At 35.7% G+C, this 20813-nt stretch overlaps 1 protein-coding gene across 2 annotated transcripts in view; it reads right to left on the bottom strand.

Moving 5' to 3' along the window:
* Window positions 1-20813, bottom strand: part of LOC106871417 (CD109 antigen) — a 78622-nt gene that overhangs the window by 36887 nt on the left and 20922 nt on the right. For both annotated transcript variants that reach the window (XM_089361297.1, XM_089361298.1), the window contains exons 9-16: window positions 13036-13075; window positions 12729-12837; window positions 10829-10919; window positions 9805-10053; window positions 5906-6076; window positions 4106-4228; window positions 2961-3023; window positions 1098-1289 (exon numbers count right to left, since the gene is read on the bottom strand). In XM_089361297.1, the coding sequence (XP_089217423.1) occupies window positions 1098-1289; window positions 2961-3023; window positions 4106-4228; window positions 5906-6076; window positions 9805-10053; window positions 10829-10919; window positions 12729-12837; window positions 13036-13075 (1038 nt within the window). The remainder of the gene's footprint in view (window positions 1-1097; window positions 1290-2960; window positions 3024-4105; window positions 4229-5905; window positions 6077-9804; window positions 10054-10828; window positions 10920-12728; window positions 12838-13035; window positions 13076-20813) is intronic.

Below are 20813 nucleotides of genomic sequence, written 5' to 3'. Positions count from 1 at the left end.
ACGATATTAGCCTAGTATTCTAAAGCTAGGAAAGTTTGTAAGCTTATCTCTAGCACGATCAGATATGGCTCTAAAAATGTTAAGCCCTAATTGGTCCTTTAAAGTAACTGCTAGCAGTTGCTATACAGATGTACGTTGAAGTTAAATTGGGATTCACTTCAATATATATATAGATGTATATTGCTGTTGCTGATCGAATTGAACTTCCAGAGTCGTGGATCCATATTCGGTGTCTAGTATTGTGCGACATCAACTTAATTTCCTCGGTTGAAATACATACACCTTGTTAGAAGTAGTTTGAGTGGATACGACATACTGATGTAAATAGCAGATACAAAAAGCAATGATTTTCCACGGACGGACCCTATAGAAAATGATGGGTATCCCGTTAGTACTCCAGGTCGAAATCTTCAGTCACATAGGTCTATATAATATTTAATTCTTTCATGCCTATTGACTTTGAATGTTTACTCAACTGTTTGACATTGAAATAGTAAAAAAACAAGAAGCCATCAGCATTGAATATCTTGCCTAACTCCTAGGAATTACAGTAACATCGATACCTAAAGCTAATGAAAGAGTGTGGTCCGACCTACAGGAAATATGAGCTAAATCTCTCTTAATTCAAGCCAATAGTTTTAAACAAAGACATATTTAGATAATGCAATCTGGCATGCACCTTGAGATGGTCATTGATTGTGTACCTTTGATCAAGGCTAACTTGAATGAAACAACAAAAACACCAGCCAAAGGATCTAAGTTTGTTATCAAATATGAATAATATGTATAGGAAATATACACTTGAACAAAAGTGTTTTAGCTACAACCCAATATTAAATAAGCTATAATAGTCAGTTTTAGGAAGGAGATAATTCGATTACATCGATCTCAGTGCTCAACTGTATTTATTTTACCGACCTCAAAAGGATGAAAGACAAAGTCAGCCTCCAGCGGCATTTGAACTTAGAACGTAAGAACGGACGAAATGTCGCTAAGCATTTGGCCCGGCGTGCTAACGATTCTGCTCGCTCTCTGCCTTAAGATAAGCAGTGATGTTTACAATAGACAGTGTTTACCAAGTGTTGCAGGACACTTACCTTATTTTCCAATGTAACCGTTACTGGAATCTTTCCACCATCGGCAGCAAATGAACCCTCAGTTGATACAGCAGTAATCAAAAAATCAATATTCGGAATCATGTCTTCGGTTGCCATGAAGTTGATGGTAAAATGCGTTTCATCATTAACATCGACAAATCTATTCATAAGCGTTTTACGGTCTTTCATAATCTGTAAATTAAAATTAATTTCTCTTGTTAAAAAAATTTTGTGCGTTGATATGCAAAGAAACCACTATCACCACTCTCTCATTTCACTGAATTTACGTATTTGTCTCTCCTTTTTATCCTTATCCTCTTTTTCCATACTTCTTAAGTTCCCTCTCCTTCTCTCTCTCTTATCCAGTCTCTCTTTCTTTGTCCCTTCCTCCATCAGCCCCTCTCTCCCTCTCTCTGTAACAATAACAACCAAATACTAAAGATTCCAGAAGAAAATTACGAGAGAATTCAAAAATTATAAGCACTTTTGTGTCTGTTATTTGACTGGGCTGGTCAAGATCAAACTTCTGGTAAGTAACCACAAGAGTACCATCAATTAACAGGTGAGCGCTGAGGGCAGTGTAGCCAACCTAAAGAATGTTTTAACGTAAGAGCGGATAATTTTTGACCACCCCTAGTCGTTTGCTTAAATGTTAAATTGTATCACTCACATGACCTATATTCAATCAATATGACCGCAGAGCAATATTTAAGTCACAAAAATCAAGCAATTGAAAAAAAATCAAAACCCAGTATATTATTTCCTTTTTCTTCGAATCCTTTTGTTTCGAATATACTTCGAATATTCTTGCCATTTGTATTTGTATTCTCAGGTTTCGAACACCGAACAATATCTTTTTCATTCGATGAAATAAGCTGATAAAAAATCATCTGAGTATAAGTAAATTATTTCCGAGTAGTATAACCTATTGGCACAACATATTCTTGTAAAAGTACTGATTTTCCATCGAATGATCAACAGAATACCATTGCAAAACCTCAATTTCAAAGTAAGATTCAAGAAATAATCATTATAATTTTGCATATAATATATAACAATATCTGAAAATATCTAAGTTAGTGTTAATGTATTTAATGCTAATGAGGAATAATTACATGGTAAATTACATGCTAAATTACGTTAACATAATGATCAATATTATTTTGATAATTTTAACGAGCATGTAAGTCAATTCGGACATATTGCAATGTTATCAGACCTCCTCATCGAAGCATAAATTTTGCTGTAGTACCAAGGTACTGATATAAGAATTACTAAGTAAATATACAATATTGTAAGCGGGTAGATGTAAAAGATTAATATATTTAAAGTAATATATCACTGAAGTTATTCTAAGATCCAAACATGTCAAGAGTTGCCTCCCGTACTTGTCAAAATATGACAATATTAGTAATCAAATTAATGCTGTCTTTTCTTCAATGCATAAGTATCACTACTTTTAATGCTCACTACATTAAGTATGTTAAAATTAACTTAACTATTGATTTTTTTTTTTTTTTGCAGATGGTGCCGATTTATTTTTTATTTGAAAATATTTGTTAATGAGATAATGAAGGTGTCTCATGTTGCAATTTATCGTCTTTAAAAGGGCAATGATACTTTGAGTGAATTAATTCCTGTTGCGCATAAATAAGAGGATGATTATGAATTGAATGCCTTTGGTCTTAACTTTGCTTCATCAGTGTCAAAAGCATTATCCTTGACAAGAACAACCTGAATTTTTTATTTCCCGTATACATATAAAAAATCTATTTGGAAAGACATTTCGAAGAATTTAGAAAGATTAAAAATGAAATGTCATATTATATTGAATATATTAATGGAAATAAGTTAAACACGTACTAAAAATGCAGCTGATGATATTGGGCGTGAACTGTTTACTGTTATATGGACCTCTTCACCAACCTTTCAATGAAAGATATAAAAAATATAGCTTAAAAATACAATTTGATATTAAACGGATTCAAGCACAATTTTTTTATTTAATACCTTCAATTAAATCGTTCTTTCACTGAAATACATTGGTAGCTGATTAAATATGGAAGAACTTGCTTAATGACTTACGTGATAACAGTTTGATGAGAAAAAAATCAAATTTATCATTCACTAGTGGAACCCGTGAATATTTCACGGAATTAATGATTAACCTATTGGGTTATTTCTGAAAACTTTATTCAAAAAATCTGAAAGCATATCCTGTATTGTGTCTGTATCAAAAGATAGTCGCTCATCTGCTACTCATTGAAAAGTGAAAGAAATTGGAATACGATGATTAGTTAATGCGCTTTATATATACACTTTATATACTTTAGGCACAATTTTGTAGACTTAATACACAGCACTTATAAAATAAATAATCACACTTATTTTTTCATTTTTCCCATAAAAAAATCCCGTACATATTATACAACCTTTAGTTAAATTACATATATCTGCCACGTAAATAAGCGTGAATATTTCACGGAATTTACTTATGCGCAGGCGTTAAGTGATAAGTTATATTTAAAAAACTTTGTTCAATTTTTAAAAATACACTTTTCACTATCCAGTCCCCACCACCACCACCACCACCACTATCGCCATTCACTCGTAAATATCATCACATACAACATGGACAAAATTTCTTCTTAAGAAAATACATATTCAAATAAGTAAGCCATAATATCATGAATAGCAAAAGCGAAACCGGTCGATATATAAAAAATTATATTACAACTATGTAAAGTGTGTGTATTTTCCTTTTTTAATTTCTTATATATATTACAACTCACCACATGGGGATATATATATATATATATATATATATATATATATATATATATATTTATATATATATATATATATATACATACATACATACATACATACATACATACATACATACATGCATACATACACACATACATACATACATACGTACATACACACGCGCGGGCGTGTGTGTCTGTGTGTATGTGTTTTCAAGTCGATCAAAAAATTATATTTACCTTATAATATTTCTGGGGTACCATTGCATCGATATTAGTGTTGTTCACAGCTCTATATCGTGAAAGGTATGGCGTAGATTTTATTTCAAAGTTTCTACCTTTGTGATGACCTGTGTAAATAATCTGAAGAAAATAGATAACAAACCTGTGAGTTATCATTATCAATTAACTGGTTTTGGATCTGTTTGATGTGTTTTTAATGTTAATGCTGTTGTTAATGTCGTTGTTAATGATCATTTTCTGTAAGCCATCTGCTGTTCTGTCAGCACAATTTTGTGTGTCGTGTCTGTTCGACTACTGTGCTACATATATATTATTAATTACTTCAGCACCTTGTACCACAATTCAATGAGGGAGCCATTACTATTCTACTTGCTAAAAATAGCGGCCAAATTTCCTAAAGATCGCACCACGTCATTTTACGAAAAAGAAATGATACATTAGTTAATGTAGCTCTGGATACCTCTCAAAATATGACATAAAGCCTTAACAGTTACAAGACTCTACTGCCACAAGTCAAACGAGGGTGCTTTTAGCTAGCAATTCAACCTGTTAAACACAGCAACCAAATCACTCTCAAATCCCACCACACACTTTTAATAAAGAAAGTGACTATAAATATTTAAACCCTCGATATCCCTAATAAAACGGGATGGTCATGGCTGGAATCCCTAAGTTCATATTTTTGTTCAATCAGGGCTCACTTGATTACTGAACACAACAACAGCTAATACCACATGTCATTTAATCTGCATATGTAGACTTCAACCCTTTCCACCGTCTATTTCATTGTACAACGCTTTCATATACTGATGTATATACATTACTGCCATCATTTTGTATAATATCAATACACGTCGTAGATATTAAACTGTATGCATAACATGTCACACATATTGTGGACTACCCGTCCATATTTAATATACAACGTAACTATAATCAACAATATATGTCGCATTTATTATATTCTATGAAGACCTGTGGAGATTTCATGTTTTATAAATGTTCTTGTTTTATATATAAATAAGAACGTTTATAAATGTCCTTATTTTAATGCATAAAATTATACGTTTTATGTTAAAAGTTAAAATTATGTTTCTGATATTGTTCCATATTGAAGGGTACTTAAAACTGAATGCTAGAGCATGCGTCATTATTTTGTTAAAAGTTTTTGTCATAGGCTTCGTTCTACAGTTAAGGCTGTTCAAAGCGTAGCACTCAAAAGCATGTCGTTACAAGCAGAATAGCAGAATGATATTAGATTGTATCAAAACTATCTTCCACGAGAACAGGAAACCTTTGTGTGATCGCTCGACCTGCTAGGAACAGCAGCTAAATACTCCTCAAATTACACTCAAGCTACTTCAAATGGGACACAATGAATAACATTGTCGTTGATATACAATGCCTAAATGAACGACAGGATTGTTATGGCTCGAATGAATTTGATCATCGGCCTGCCTGGTCAGTAATAACCTGGAGCTAAACGTCAACGTCCTTAACATATTGTGTAATGCAATATTTCAAAATATTTACTGTATAATATGTATTTTACTCCAGTTTAATACACAGTGCTAAACGTTCATCCATATATCTTTGTGAAGTAAGAAGGATGAGAAACAGATTACTATGCTGATAATTACGAATGTCTAACACAGAGAGCTAACATTCCAAAAACATCTGGTACCATTTACAGACAACAAACGAATGTAGTTGCAGATATTTAACTGTTCTGTGTAAAAAAAATAAATCTTATCAAATTTTAGTTTCCTTATCACGAATATCATAAAAATTCCTTACTTCCATTCGCATATTCATATTCTGTTTCTCCGGGACGTCAACATGCACACGAACTTTTCCATCGATTGGAATATCGAATTCTTTGGTATCGTTCTCAGAAAATTTAATTTTCAAAGGATAAATACGGTCATTTTCTGTTAGAGGTTTGTCATCAGCACGTTTTACTGTAACCTGAAACAAATAAAGATATATCATAGAGTGGACGGCAGAAAGGATTATCTTTGACAAAAAACATCATTTTTTTTTTTGTTCTTTACAAATTTGTTATTCACACTCCCAAGAGGATGAACCATTGGGCTGGATGCAGGACCTCATAATTGCAAAGCGGACTTCGTAATCGTTCGGCTTTACTTGGGTGTATTCAGAAAGTAGCCACGGTAAGAACGGGTTGGAAAGGTTATTAACACCGTTGGAAATAGAACAGATTGTATGAAACTCGTGTGAGAACAGAGATACTGTATGGCAGAGAGATGTTGGCCTTAAATGTAGAAGATTTGCGAAGGTAAGAAAGAAATTAAACTAGCATTCTCTGATGGTTGTGTGATGTCAGAGTGCATGAACACCGGAATGCAAATGAGCTGAGAAACAAAAGCTGAGCGTAAGAAGAGCCAGGTGCAAGCGAGAAGGCCGCGCTGGTATGGGCATGTGATGAGTAAGTTGGACGACAGCTGCTAAAAACTATGCGGATTGGCACTACAGAAAATCCAACCACCTACGGCTGAATATAACTGACACCAGGATAGTGTTCAGTGGCTGAAATACTTTGTACTCTATCAAACATACAACATATATTTTGCTGGCCCCCTTATAATCTTTGAATCATTTGACGCCCCATCATCCCCTTACTCACTCCCCCATCAATTTATCTTCGTTCCTTCACTAGGCCTATGTATAAGAGACAACACTGGTCCTCTGTCATGCTTTCTATAGGTCGATGTACAAGAGACTGTATTGGGCCATCCGCATACCTTTATAATTTCTTTTCTCGAGTAAATCTCTCTTACTACTACACTCTGTAGAGTCGTTAGTGATATGAAGAGCCTCCAGCGTAGAAAGTAAGTCAAGAGAATACGTATGAGCGTTAAAGAACACGTACGAGGATTCAACATTCACCAATAGGAGACGACTCGGTCTGTGACAATCCGTCCAAGCATATCAGCGCAAAAAGAGAACGTAATAATAATAATTCAAACTTCTATGTGTGTGCGCACGCGTGTGTATTAACTTTTTATTGTAGATTTTTTTCGTATTCCGGTATTAATTTTTCTGCTGATTTTAGAGCAATAGCCGTCCTAAATTTATTAGTCTATCAATGTTTCAAGACCTTCATGGTCACATCATAAGAATAAAATGGTAATAATGATCGCTAAATGTTCGAGCGCTCTACAGGAGTTTGCAAATGGTCGTTAGAATACAATTGTAACTGATGAAATTGAGAACACCAAATTTAAAAATTAATCAAGTCCTGATTTATTTTCCGTAAGATGAGTTTTGGTTTGAATTTGCTCTTAGAAAAGCATCCGCAGTTATTCTTTAAAATATTTTCTGAAAGCTTGATGCCGATAATGTTCCGTTTAAGGTGTTGTAAGTCAACAATGCAGGAAATACATGAATCAGGAGATTCCAGAAGGCCGATATTCTGGGACAGGAATAATAGATAGTGCGGAGGATCAAGGGGTTTGGACGCACAAAGAATGACGAGAGGTGGAAGCAAAAGTGAATCGGGGGTGGGGTGGAGGTAGCTGAGTAAAGCTGATATCAGCCAGTACCGAGGAATACAGACCATTATAGTAGCAATAGAAAAGACAAAGAGAGGAGACAGCACATTTGTGAGATAGAGGCTAGAGTGTGTCCGTTATTGGTTGAATACCATTATTTGAGTGACTCTTCTATAGACGAAATCAGGAAACCTGTGTGTATAATCTCAGATGTGAGAACAGTACTCTATTGAGGTCTTTGGCTGTGAGATGAGACAAGTTGACCTGGCTCTACCATAGGTATCTCAAGATTTTCGTTTTTGGAATTAGTGCAGGTTTGGCGTGTAGTGTAAAGTTAGAGAAAGCTAGGAACGAAAGGCCGGGTCTCTGCATAAGTGTAGGCATTTTGAATGTAGTAGCAAGTAGGTCATTGATGTAGTGAAAGAAGAGAGTGAGAAAAGAAAATGAACCCTGGGACATTATAATTAATTGTGAATGAGGAACTAAGAGCTATGTAAACACATGCCACAATAAAGTGATTAGATAGGAAGCTACCGATTCATTTCTCATTTCTCGAAATGGATGGAGCCCGAGCCGTGAAGCTTTGTAAGGAAATTTGCACGCTAGACACGGTCGAAGATTTTGCTGATATCTAGGGCAACAACATTGCTTTCATCGAACTTCCCTAAAGCGGAAGCTTATTGAAGCGCTTCCAAATGTCAGAGTAGGTAATCCTCATACTGAATAAGGGATTACAAAATTTGGTGAGTAAAGGAGCAACCTTTGAGTGCAACAGAAATGACATTGACCTTGTTTTTTTTTTTTTTGATAAGTGGGTTTATTTCCACACTTGACGTGTGAATAGAAGGAATGAGGGCTGGTGGAGTAGAATGGCGGTAGATTTGACCAAAGGTGTGTAGTGGATGCTTTCTCGATGATGTCGCTGCTTTGAGAGGGTTCATTGTTTGGAAAGGGAGAAAAAGAGGACTCTGCAAAGTTCGTGGAGATTCTTTTGGCAAGGAACAAAAATGTTCAGCGGCAGATCAGGAGACGGTTTAGCTCGTGGAGTGTATGATGGAAAAACAACACCCGATATTGATCTTATGAATTTTGCGAGCGTTGTAAACCTTGCTTGCTTTTTACCCAAACAACTGCAATACAGCTACAAGCAAACTATTATGGGGATTTCGGACATCAAGATGTTGTTGTATGTGGGATGTGACGGGGTATGGTTTCAGTCAGGAATGAAGCACGTGCGCTGTCAGAGTAAGTGGCTAAAACTGACAGGATTCCGGCCAGTTAGCTGACCTGAAGTGCCATCGGGCCTTCGATGAAAGTTGTTGGATTTAGGGTCTGGAACTCCAGTAGAAAGTGAAACAAATTAGTGTAAAGTGTTGATAATAGTAAAAGACTCAGCTTCAGCATCAGCAGCATCGGTGAAGTAGGAGTATGAGAACAACGTGCAGCTGTGAGCGTTGAAGTTACGATGGATTCGTAAAATGCAGGAAGAGATATGGTCAAGAATTACTGGCGGTTTGAGAAGTTCGGAGAGTGACTGAAGGTTAATATTGCCAAAATACAGGTGAGAGAATTGAAAGACAAGAAGACCAGAATCTGTGTATGCTCAGACGCTAAGCTTTGGAGTGAAAGTTGAGAAGATATTATATATTCTGGGTAGCGGAGATGGGTTGCCGATAGGGTTTGTGCGTCTTTGGGAGAAATAGGTGTATTTTACATTTAAGAGATGGTCTAAGTTATAGCGAAGTCTTCGAATATATCAAAAGAGGAGAGAGAATTCGCCATGGGGTATGGAATTATTAACTTACCAAAGTGTTCGAACCATCTTAAAGGTTTTCTTCTAAAATCCTACGAAATTTCTCAATCCTTTCGCACAATGTCTGCGAGTGTCTAATTTTTTATTGGATCAACTAATTTCTAAACTAATTTGAATATTATTTTCTTAATATTAAGTTCCTCTGAAAGCATTTGATTCCGCGCTGAATATAAAAAAGCCATAGATTTGCTTGCGCATTCTCACTTGATATTCATACAATGTTATTTTTAAACTTTTACTTTCAATTTGCTTTCATATGTTGATTTTTTTAAAACAATATAGTAATATATGGATTAGATAGATCATTTGGTGTGTATAGCGCGTTAAAAATATTTAAAGCAAATTGTCAATCCTTGTAGTGTACTTACATCTGAATAATTTGGCAAACCATATTTTAAATTGCGGTTTGTCGAATGAGAGATTCTAATGGGTGCAGACTCAACCTTGATAGAAGTTTCCGGTGCCATCATTGTTTTTTGCGTTAAATCCTCAGTGACTTCTGCCTTTATTACAATATTAGGGATATTACAGTAAGACCTATACTGAGGGACATGAATAGTGTCATTTGATTCAAGCAATTGCCGAAATGGGATATTCACACTCACAAAACCAGTGATCTATAAAATGAAATGAATAATAAATTAATATATTGTCTTTAATGACGTGTATGTTATCAAAAAGCAAGAAAATGTTTAAACATTGAAATTACACATTTTGACTCTAGAATTTGCAATAGAGTGTCAGACTTAATTCGTCGTCTGGATTAACAACATCACCTGGATTTGGGGTTCTTTTAACAGAATTCCCTCTTTTATAAGTATTCAGGCCAAATCTCTGGTTTAAGGATATTTTTTCGGGAAGCTTTAGAAAAAGGATTTATAGACGCTGCCCTTCTTTCTTTGATTAAAGAATAAAAATATTTTATTCCATTTGAAATAGTGACAAACATAAAAGATGGATAACTAAAATATACAAAACGTTATAAATTTAACAATAATAACTGGAAAAGATTAGGATGAAAAACTCAGAATGTAAAGAAGGCTTAGGTTTATACTACAACGCATATAGGTCAGTTTTATCGGTCGGTCCTTATCAGTTCATCCTTACAACACTATCAACACCTCTTAATAATGATCTCTAGTATAGATAAAATATCACATATTTCAGAAAGAAGTAGTCATCTACGCATGAGAAGCTACATCAAATATACAGAAAGGATATATAGTTTAAACACTAAATTATTTCATTTGTTTCAAGTACTGGATTAACAAAACATCTTGAAATAATTACTTGAAGAATTCCATAATATACTAAATAATGCAAAAATTTGTCTATAGAAAATTATTATACTTTCTTAATAGTATTCATTCTTAATAAAACTCTCATACTTACATTCATAACTTTGGAAATTGTATGTTCGTTTCGATGTCCCAAACTAATATTTAACTCCAATCTACCAGTCACAGGTTTTCCAAAGGTGTATCTGTTGAATAGTTTGAATAAAATCATAAAATTATATATTTATACATGAATATAGTACATATAATATGAACAGAACGCGCGCTCGCGCACACACACACACACACACATACATGTGAATGTACAGATATAGCTTAATATATACATATATATAGCTTAATATATATATATATATTTATTTATTTATTTATTTATTTATTTATTGATAGAAATGGCAAGACAGCAAAAGAATGGAAGAGACCTCGATATTATGTAAATAGAGGAATTTATCTGTAAGTATAATATGTGACAATTATTCGGTAGCCATGATAAAACTCCAAGTTTCGGATGTCGGGGTGGAAACCTACGCCGGCATCTCTTCAGTTATCGGGGCATCGAAAAAAATGCTATGAAAATGACACACGCACAAACACACAAACACCCGCATACGTATGTACGTATATACGTAAGTATGTATATGTGCACATATATATATATATATACATATATAGGAAATCCCCCCCCCAAAAAAAACGAAGAACAAACACAAGTAAAAACAACAACGCGAGGACGTGGTGCATGCAAAGTATTAATATATATATTAATAACGACAGAGGCGGTATTAATACCAAAAGATAATATGTATCCATACTTAAAAGTAGATTTGTTTGATCACAGAATACTGCGTTATTTACTATGAGAGAACTCATATGGACTTCCACTGCGTATAAGAATTCGTGTTTATATTGCCAGCCGAAGATAATCGTCCGCTACCGCCGCTGGAGCTGCCAGATCACGTGATTTCGGCCTTACTTGACCTTGTTAACGGCAACGGCCCGCTGCTCGAGACAGCAGCAATTCCTCCGTGAACGATAGATATAGAATCTCAGAACTTTTATTTCTCCAGAGCAAAAGTCAATACCAAGATTTAAAGCTCCCAAAATTCGTCTGGCACTTATTCAGTATAGAAACGCCTTGCCCTTGGTTTCTACATGCGTATCTCTCTGAAAATCCACGGGCTATCAAGGATTATGTAAAGTTTAATTTATCACTGATTTGGTTTACAAATAAGAAGGCATGGATGACAAAGAGATTTTTCAAAGAGTGGTTTACAAATATTTTTTGTCATGCTGTAGAAAGGTGCAGCGCAAAACAGAATATTCTTAACAAAGCATTGCTCCTTTTAGACAACATACCATGCCACCCAATAGACCTAAATGAGCTTTTTGATTATGTGAGATTAGAATATTTTCCTCCAGAATACAGCTTAATTTTTCCAGCCAATGAATCGAAGTGTGCCAGCTAACTTCAAGGCATATTATCTGAGAATTTTCAAACAACTACTGAAAGCAATTGACAGAAAGGATAAGCCTATAGTTAGAGAGTTCTGGAGGAAGTCCAACATAATGGATGTTGGGGAAAATATAGCAGAATCATAGAATGAAGTGAAACTCTTAACTTTAAATGGTGTGTGTGATGGTGTGTGTGTACCTGCGTATGTGTGTGTATGTCTGTTTGTGCGCGTGTGCGTTAGTAGTTATGTCTGTGCCTCACCAGCGCTTGGTGACCGGTGTTTGTGCGTTTACGTTTCCGTATCTCAGTGGCAAAAGAAACCAATATAATAATTACCAAGCTTAAAAGATAATAAGTACTGAGGTCAGATAGCTCGACTAAAGTTTTTCAAGGCGGTGTCCCAGCATGGCCGCAGTCTAATGACTAAAACATGTAAACGATTATATTTATCTAGCTACATGCGCAATGTATTTGGATTTAATGACATGAACCAGAAGAAAAAGTTATTCATATCACTCAATTTTATAAACGGATAACTTACTGTGCTGTAACGTTGACGTTGAAAGTGTCTTGCAACAAATAAAGATATCCCATACTGAAGTCGACTAAATGATGAGTAGCATCGACATTCACTTCAAATTTCGGTAATGCTAAATGGAAACAGAAGATGAGAACGTGAGAATGTAAAACGAAATCAATTGGCAAATACATACATACAAACTCAGAACGTAAAGATGTACGAAATGCCGCTAAACATTTTGCCCGGCGTGCTAACAAATCTGGCAGCTCGCCACCTTATTTTGAAATTAAATTATTATCAATTAAAAAATTTTTAAATTACTACTTACAGTATGAACGAACACTGAAATAAACGAAAGCCTCGTCCTTCTGTAAAAAATTGAGAAAAATATATCAATTATAATTTATCGACTGGTTTTAGAAATATATTTTTAGCGTGACCTAAATGACACGCATAGACTTGAGAGTTATATCTATGTTTTAATCTACCTTTTCATACATGACCTACAATTTCGAGGGAGTGGGTAAGCCGATTGCATCGACTCTAGTGCTCAGCTGGTACTCATTTTATCGAGAGTAGTTTAAGACGGCAAGCTGACAGAATGGTCGCCACAACAGGCGAAAAGCTTAACTATATTTCATCCGCCTTTACGCTTTGAGTTCAAATTCGGCCAAAGTCGTCTTTGCCTTTCATCCTTTCGGGATCGATAAAATAAGTTCCAGTAGATCATTGTGGTCGATATAATCGATTTACCCCCTACCCGGAGATTGCCGGCCTTGTGCCAAAATTTGAAAACAATATATGAGAAGGGTTTGAATGACAGGTATGGTACAGAGTAGAGCTAATTAAATGTTTTGAAAGATTTAGTTTCGACACTGAATATTGTTTAAATCTCAATGGAATAGATAATAAGAAGGAATTGATTAAATCGGTTTATACTTTCCTTACAGACTTGTAAACTTCGGTCAAATATATATATATATATATATATATATATATATATATATATATATATATATATATATATATATATATATATATATATATATATATATATATATATATATATATATATATATATATATATATATATATATATATATATATATATATATATATATATATATATTTGTTTTGCAAGATTTTTTATGTGAAATCGTGTGTTGAAACAGATGTTGTTGTACTTGGGGATGGTCATATTGCCAGTTTAGCCAATAAAAACACACGCACTGTATATTTGGTGTTAATTTTTTTTTTTTTTTTTCAGCTTTATATTACATTAATCTTAATCTTAATCTTATTTCGGCCAGAGTTCTTTCGTCACACTTCTGTGACCTCATCAGTGGTCCTTTGTTTCCTTCTTTCTTATGTGTATCTCACCTTGCTAACTATCAGCCATTTTGTATTTTGTATTCCTATTGTATGTGTCTACGCATGCGTGTCCTTCAATGTGTCTGTGTCTTTTGTAAGTGCATGTGTGTATGGGGAGTGTCTGTATCACCTATATTCTCTGTTAATACGTGTTCATTTGTATTAGTTTTTATTTATTTATATGTTCATGTGTGTGTGTGTGTGTTTTTTTTTTTTTTTTTTTTTTTTTTTTTAATGTGTTTAATTAAATTTTGTTAACGTATGTAGTATTTAATTCCATTTGTTTATCTATGTATTGTATTATACTTTGTTCCTATTATTGGTTTATGGGTAACATGTTGTCACATGCTGTGGTTTGTTAGTGGCGTATGTTAGTGTTCCATTCTAGTTTCCTATTCAGGCTAGGTTTCCCTTCTATTATGTGTGTAGCTTCAGTAATTTGTCTAAGTGCTGCATCACTGCTATGTGTAGATAAGATTTTAATTTCTATGTTGTTGATTGAGCCTCTATGTTCTTGCTCAGCGTGCTGGTACAGAACTGATGAGTTCTTCCCCTCCTTAAGTTCCCTCCAATGTTCGTTTGCCCGCTCCCCTATACTCCTTGCTGTTTCGCCTACATATGTCGTTGTCTTATTTCTGCATCGTCCCTCTGTACATCTTATACTATAGACCACATTTCTGGTTTTGCAGTTCGTTTGTGGGCTAAATCTACATACGATACAGTTCCTATCAGTGCAGGGGGTTCTACTGAAAGGGTATGTTCTACTGATAAGGGATTTGATAGGGTTGCCTGGCCTTTCAACAACCTTAATTCTTAGCTTAAGTTTGTCTAGGGCCCTTCTAAAGCGGTACGCCAGTTCGCCTCTAGGGGTGGTGTCGACGAACATGACGCTTTGGTACTTGTGGCTATTGTACCATGAGCTTGCCTTCCCTATTTTCTTCTTAGTTCTTTCTATGGTGTTCCATGATTTGCTCCTATAGAGTGGGCAAATCCCATTCCTATCGTTGCGTTTGATTGTTTCAAACTTCTTCATAGCTCCTTTGTAAACCCTGATCCTTTCTTTATGGCTGTAACCCGAGAACTGCATGCGGTGGACGAAATGTTGTATATGTCTCTTTAATTCTGTAGGGTCGCACATGCAGGAGACATTTCGCATTACTCTGACGAGGTCTGCCATCAATATGTTGAATTTGGCATTGTCCGCAATAGCCGAGTTCCGGTGGGTCAGGTACTTGGAGGCCATAGGTTTTGTATAGTGTGAATGGAGGATTCTGGTTTTATTGTTCTTAGTTTCTAGCCAGAGTTCAGTATCTAATACAGGTAATCTATGGTTAGGGTGTTTAGTAGGGTAGTCTATCGTAACTCTAATACTCTGGTGGATGGAGTTAGCTATTTGCTGGATGCTCTCCATAGTCTTAGTTTCTATTTCTATTTCAGGGGTACTCTCTTGTGGGGGTGTCTTTACCACTAAGTTGATATCATCGACATATCGAGAGTACACATTCACGAGTATGGAGTTCTGTGTCAGGCGTTCCTTAAGCCTTCTGTCCCACCATACCATGAAAAGATTGGCCACATCACCGGCGATACTAACCCCGATGGCTGCCCCCTCGTCCTGGGCGTATAATTTGTTGTTAAATTTAAAGGTGTGGCCTTTTAGGGTGACCTTTATACTAGCTCCTAGTGCATGTGCGATCATTTTCTTTACCTGGTGGATATTAGTGGGGGTCCGTATGGCTCTGGTCCATCCACTCCATCTCTCTATAGGGGTCTTCCTAGCCATAGAGGTAATTGTGGGTGGTCTACCTCTTAGACGTCTACTAGGGCAGAAATCTCTAAGGTCGTATCTATCTAGATATGCATCGTCATATGTCAATCTAAGTAGGAGGCCCAGTTCTTCTGCGTTGACTTTTTGGAACTCTACTTCGCTCTCGTTGATCACTTCCACGCACTTTTCCACTGCAAAATCCACGTCGATAGATGGGTATAGTGATACCACATCCATGCTACCCACTATACACCCTGTCAGGTTGCAAGTGTTGTTGCAGTCGTTGATCCTGCTGAGGAGATCTTCCGTGCTGTCACAGACATCAGGTGACATCTGGATTATGGGGCGTATGATCATTGAGAGGAAGTAGGAGATCCTGTAGTTACTAGCGACATTCGCTCCACAGACTGGTCTTGTTGGTGGTCCCACTACAGGATTAGTTGTTACTTTGTGGTCCTTACGGAGCCCATACAGCGTCGGGATATCATTGTTCCAGGCTTGGAAGTTGTTGGCTGTGCGCTTCTGGGGTCTAAGGACAATTGTCCACATCATCATGTGGGCATTGAGGACTTTTTCTCTTTCCTCATGCGCCTGTAAGGCGATACTAACCCCGATGGCTGCCCCCTCGTCCTGGGCGTATAATTTGTTGTTAAATTTAAAGGTGTGGCCTTTTAGGGTGACCTTTATACTAGCTCCTAGTGCATGTGCGATCATTTTCTTTACCTGGTGGATATTAGTGGGGGTCCGTATGGCTCTGGTCCATCCACTCCATCTCTCTATAGGGGTCTTCCTAGCCATAGAGGTAATTGTGGGTGGTCTACCTCTTAGACGTCTACTAGGGCAGAAATCTCTAAGGTCGTATCTATCTAGAGGTAATTGTGGGTGGTCTACCTCTTAGACGTCTACTAGGGCAGAAATCTCTAAGGTCGTATCTATCTAGATATGCATCGTCATATGTCAATCTAAGTAGGAGGCCCAGTTCTTCTGCGTTGACTTTTTGAAGCTACACACATAATAGAAGGGAAACCTAGCCTGAATAGGAAACTAGAATGGAACACTAACATACGCCACTAACAAACCACAGCATGTGACAACATGTTACCCATAAACCAATAATAGGAACAAAGTATAATACAATACATAGATAAACAAATGGAATTAAATACTACATACGTTAACAAAATTTAATTAAACACATTAAAAAAAACAAAAAAAAACAAAAAAAAAAACACACACACACACACATGAACATATAAATAAATAAAAACTAATACAAATGAACACGTATTAACAGAGAATATAGGTGATACAGACACTCCCCATACACACATGCACTTACAAAAGACACAGACACATTGAAGGACATGCATGCGTAGACACATACAATAGGAATACAAAATACAAAATGGCTGATAGTTAGCAAGGTGAGATACACATAAGAAAGAAGGAAACAAAGGACCACTGATGAGGTCACAGAAGTGTGACGAAAGAACTCTGGCCGAAATAAGATTAAGATTAAGATTAATGTAATATAAAGCTGAAAAAAAAAAAAAAAAATTAACACCAAATATACAGTGCGTGTGTTTTTATTGGCTAAACTGGCAATATGACCATCCCCAAGTACAACAACATATATATATATATATATATATATATATATATATATATATATGTATACATATATATATATATATATATATATATATATATATATATATATATATATATATATGGATAATAATAATAAATGGAGCTCCATTTATTATTATTATCCATATCTTCTCAAAATGTATCACTTTAACTTGGTATCTCTACCTGTAAAACGGCTGTGATATCTTGTTTTTTAGTGTAATTTTGCTACCTCTGGTAACTATTAACATATTTACATTACATAATATTAATATATACATAAACTAATATATATATATATATATATATATATATATATATATATATATATATATATATATATATATATATATATATGTATGTATATATATATATATATATCAATCCCCCTTCCCTCTCTTATACCCACCCTCTCTCCTCTCTTCCTCTCCCCTCCCATACCCATCTTCCCCCTCTCTTACATCCACCTTCCCCTTCTCCCTCCTCGTCAACACCCCCTCATAAGCTCATCCCACCACACCCCAACACACTCCTACTCTACCTTCCCACTCCACCCCATCCAATTCCTTACACCCACCACCCACCCCTACCCACATACCCCACCCTACCCACATACCCCTACCTCTACCCCACACTCCACCCATGCCTTCCCCACCTCCCAACACCCTCACATCACACCACACCAATACCCTTGCATCACACCACGCACACCACACCAATACCCTCGCATCACACCACGCACACACTACAACTGACCAACTACTTTCTTCCTTTCTCCCTTCCCCCATTTTCACACTACATACGTCAAGATCACCAGCAGTCTACCTCCCACACACAGCCCCTCGTTCCCGATCACCGTTTGTTATCTCCCCCTCTCTTAGCTCTCCTGAAATAAGAATTTCTAACTTCCGGTCAGTCATTGTTATGATCGGCCATTATTATGATTGACCGTTGACTGAACACTATTCAATTTTTTTTCTCCGTGTTTTTCTCCTTGTCTCCGTATTCTTTCTGTTGAAGAGCGTAGCTCGAAACGTCAAAGACTTTCCGTATTCCCGAGCGTCATACTAATATATACTTTTGTTATTTACACCACCTGTCCTCGTCTGTTGTTATTTTTTGTATATTCTCCCATATATATATATATATATATATATATATATATATATATATATATATAATCTTTTATTTGTTTCAGTCATTAGAAATCGGTCATGCCATGCTAGGGCATACACACTGATATCATCATCAATTTACGCCCGTGTTCCATGCTGGCATATGTTGGACAGTTTGACAAGATGCAGAATCTGTATACTTTCAAGAATTTAACTGTATATATATATATATATATATATATATATATATATACTAGCAGAAATACCCGGCTTTGCCCGGGTTAAAGAGAATAATGAAATCTAAAAACGCCGTCTAGACTACGCAACCCTCAACTGTTAGTAGCTACGATACCATATTTCTACATTAATAACTCTCCAATCCATGCCAGCATGGAACATAGACATTAAGTGGAATGCCAGTCTCTCATCTAGGAGGGCCTTGAAATCAATGTTACCAACTCGGGACTATGTGTGTCGCAGTGATAATAAAAAGACCCAAAGGAGGTCTGCAACGAAATAATTTTACTCAACACTTTGCAAGTGAATCAGTGGAGGCAAAGATGCGTCTCATTTACTTGACAATTTATGCACCACATTGCAGAAATCCCAATGTAAGTATATCTGAAAGGGTAGTCTTACACCGTTGTACCGTTGAATTACAAATAATGCTCATCTGTTATGTTCGGGTTAAAATTTCATCAACATCAAAAATATATGAATTTTCATGGGAGTTATGGCCGTTATAAATAGAATATAATTTCCAAATTTCATAAAGACCCGTTCAGTACTTTTGACGTAGTTTTGGATAAGAAAACAAATGACTAATGTGTGTGTTTGTGTGCATGTGTATGTGTTTGTGATGGGTGTATATATGTATAGATATCTGTATACATGTATATATATGTATATATGTGTACATATTACATGTACATCTATATATATATACATCTACACATATGTATACATATACATGTATGCATATAGATCTATATCTATATATATCTATGCATATACGTGTACATATACATGTATATGTATACATATACATCTCTTTCTCTCTCTTTCTCTCTTTCTCTCTTTCTCTCTCTCTGAAAGTATCTGTAATTACAGTATCGAAATGTGATTGTTTCAGTTAGTGGAATAACGTGTACATATACATCTATATGTATACATATACATCTCTCTCTATCTCTCTCTTTCTCTCTTTCTCTCTCTCTCTCTCTCTCTCTCTCTCTCTCTCTCTCTCTCTCTTTCTCTCTCTCTCTCTCTCTCTCTCTCTCTCTCTGAAAGTATCTGTCATTACAGTATCAAAATGTGATTGTTTCAGTTAGTAGAATAGTTTCATTTTTAAAGTGAAAGTATTTGACATGAGTGTTTTTGTTTCACTTTTGACACGTAATACTTAAATAGTGGAGGAGATATTATGTTGCCGTGGGCTCGAACTCTGCAAGAAGTTAAAATGTTTTTTGACTAAAACACAACTGGAACCCTAAGTAAGGCATCTGTAAAATTTGAATGAAATTGGTTGCGTAGTTCTCGAGTTTTAGAGATTCAGACAGACAGACAGACAGACACACATTCTCATTTTTATATATATATATATATATATATATATATAGAGAGAGAGAGAGAGAGAGAGAGAGAGTATACAATGTATAGCATAGCCTATCCACGAAGGTGAAAGCAGCTTGTAGATTCAATCAGTTTAATATCTATATTTCTACACTTCCGTATCAAGACCCCCTCCTCTTGAAAACCCTAGACTTCGAAATACAATTCATTGGAACCAAGAACAACGATATTAGAATAATTCTGAAAACTAGGAAGTAACCTCTCTTCTATGATAATGCTTACTGATTAAAAGAGGCAGGATCAGCATGCCCACTGCTCGACGTATCCACGGAGAGCCACAACAGGGATGAAGTCGCCGACCTAATCGGATTATTTATCCTATATATCCAGTTCTGTACAGAGACGACTGTTAAGCAATCTTAAACAATATGAATAGCTTTGCCAGCGATAAGTTCAAGGAAAATCTTACAGGTATATTCAAAAGGTTTTATGTAAATGTAACTGTTGCCACGAACTTAACCAAGGAGAATAATACCTAACTAGAAAACTCTTAACATAACCAAATGTAATTAGGAATCTCGTCACAGACATCGGATGAAGAATCTCTTGATTATCACTGAACTGAGACATTGCCCATAGGTAATTTGAACT

This window comes from Octopus bimaculoides, chromosome 1 (assembly GCF_046866305.1).
Source record: "Octopus bimaculoides isolate indiv1 chromosome 1, ASM4686630v1, whole genome shotgun sequence".
Classification (NCBI taxonomy): domain Eukaryota; kingdom Metazoa; phylum Mollusca; class Cephalopoda; order Octopoda; family Octopodidae; genus Octopus; species Octopus bimaculoides.
The sequence above is the reverse complement of the archived record's forward strand: the minus strand, read 5'-3'. Positions and strand labels throughout refer to the sequence as shown.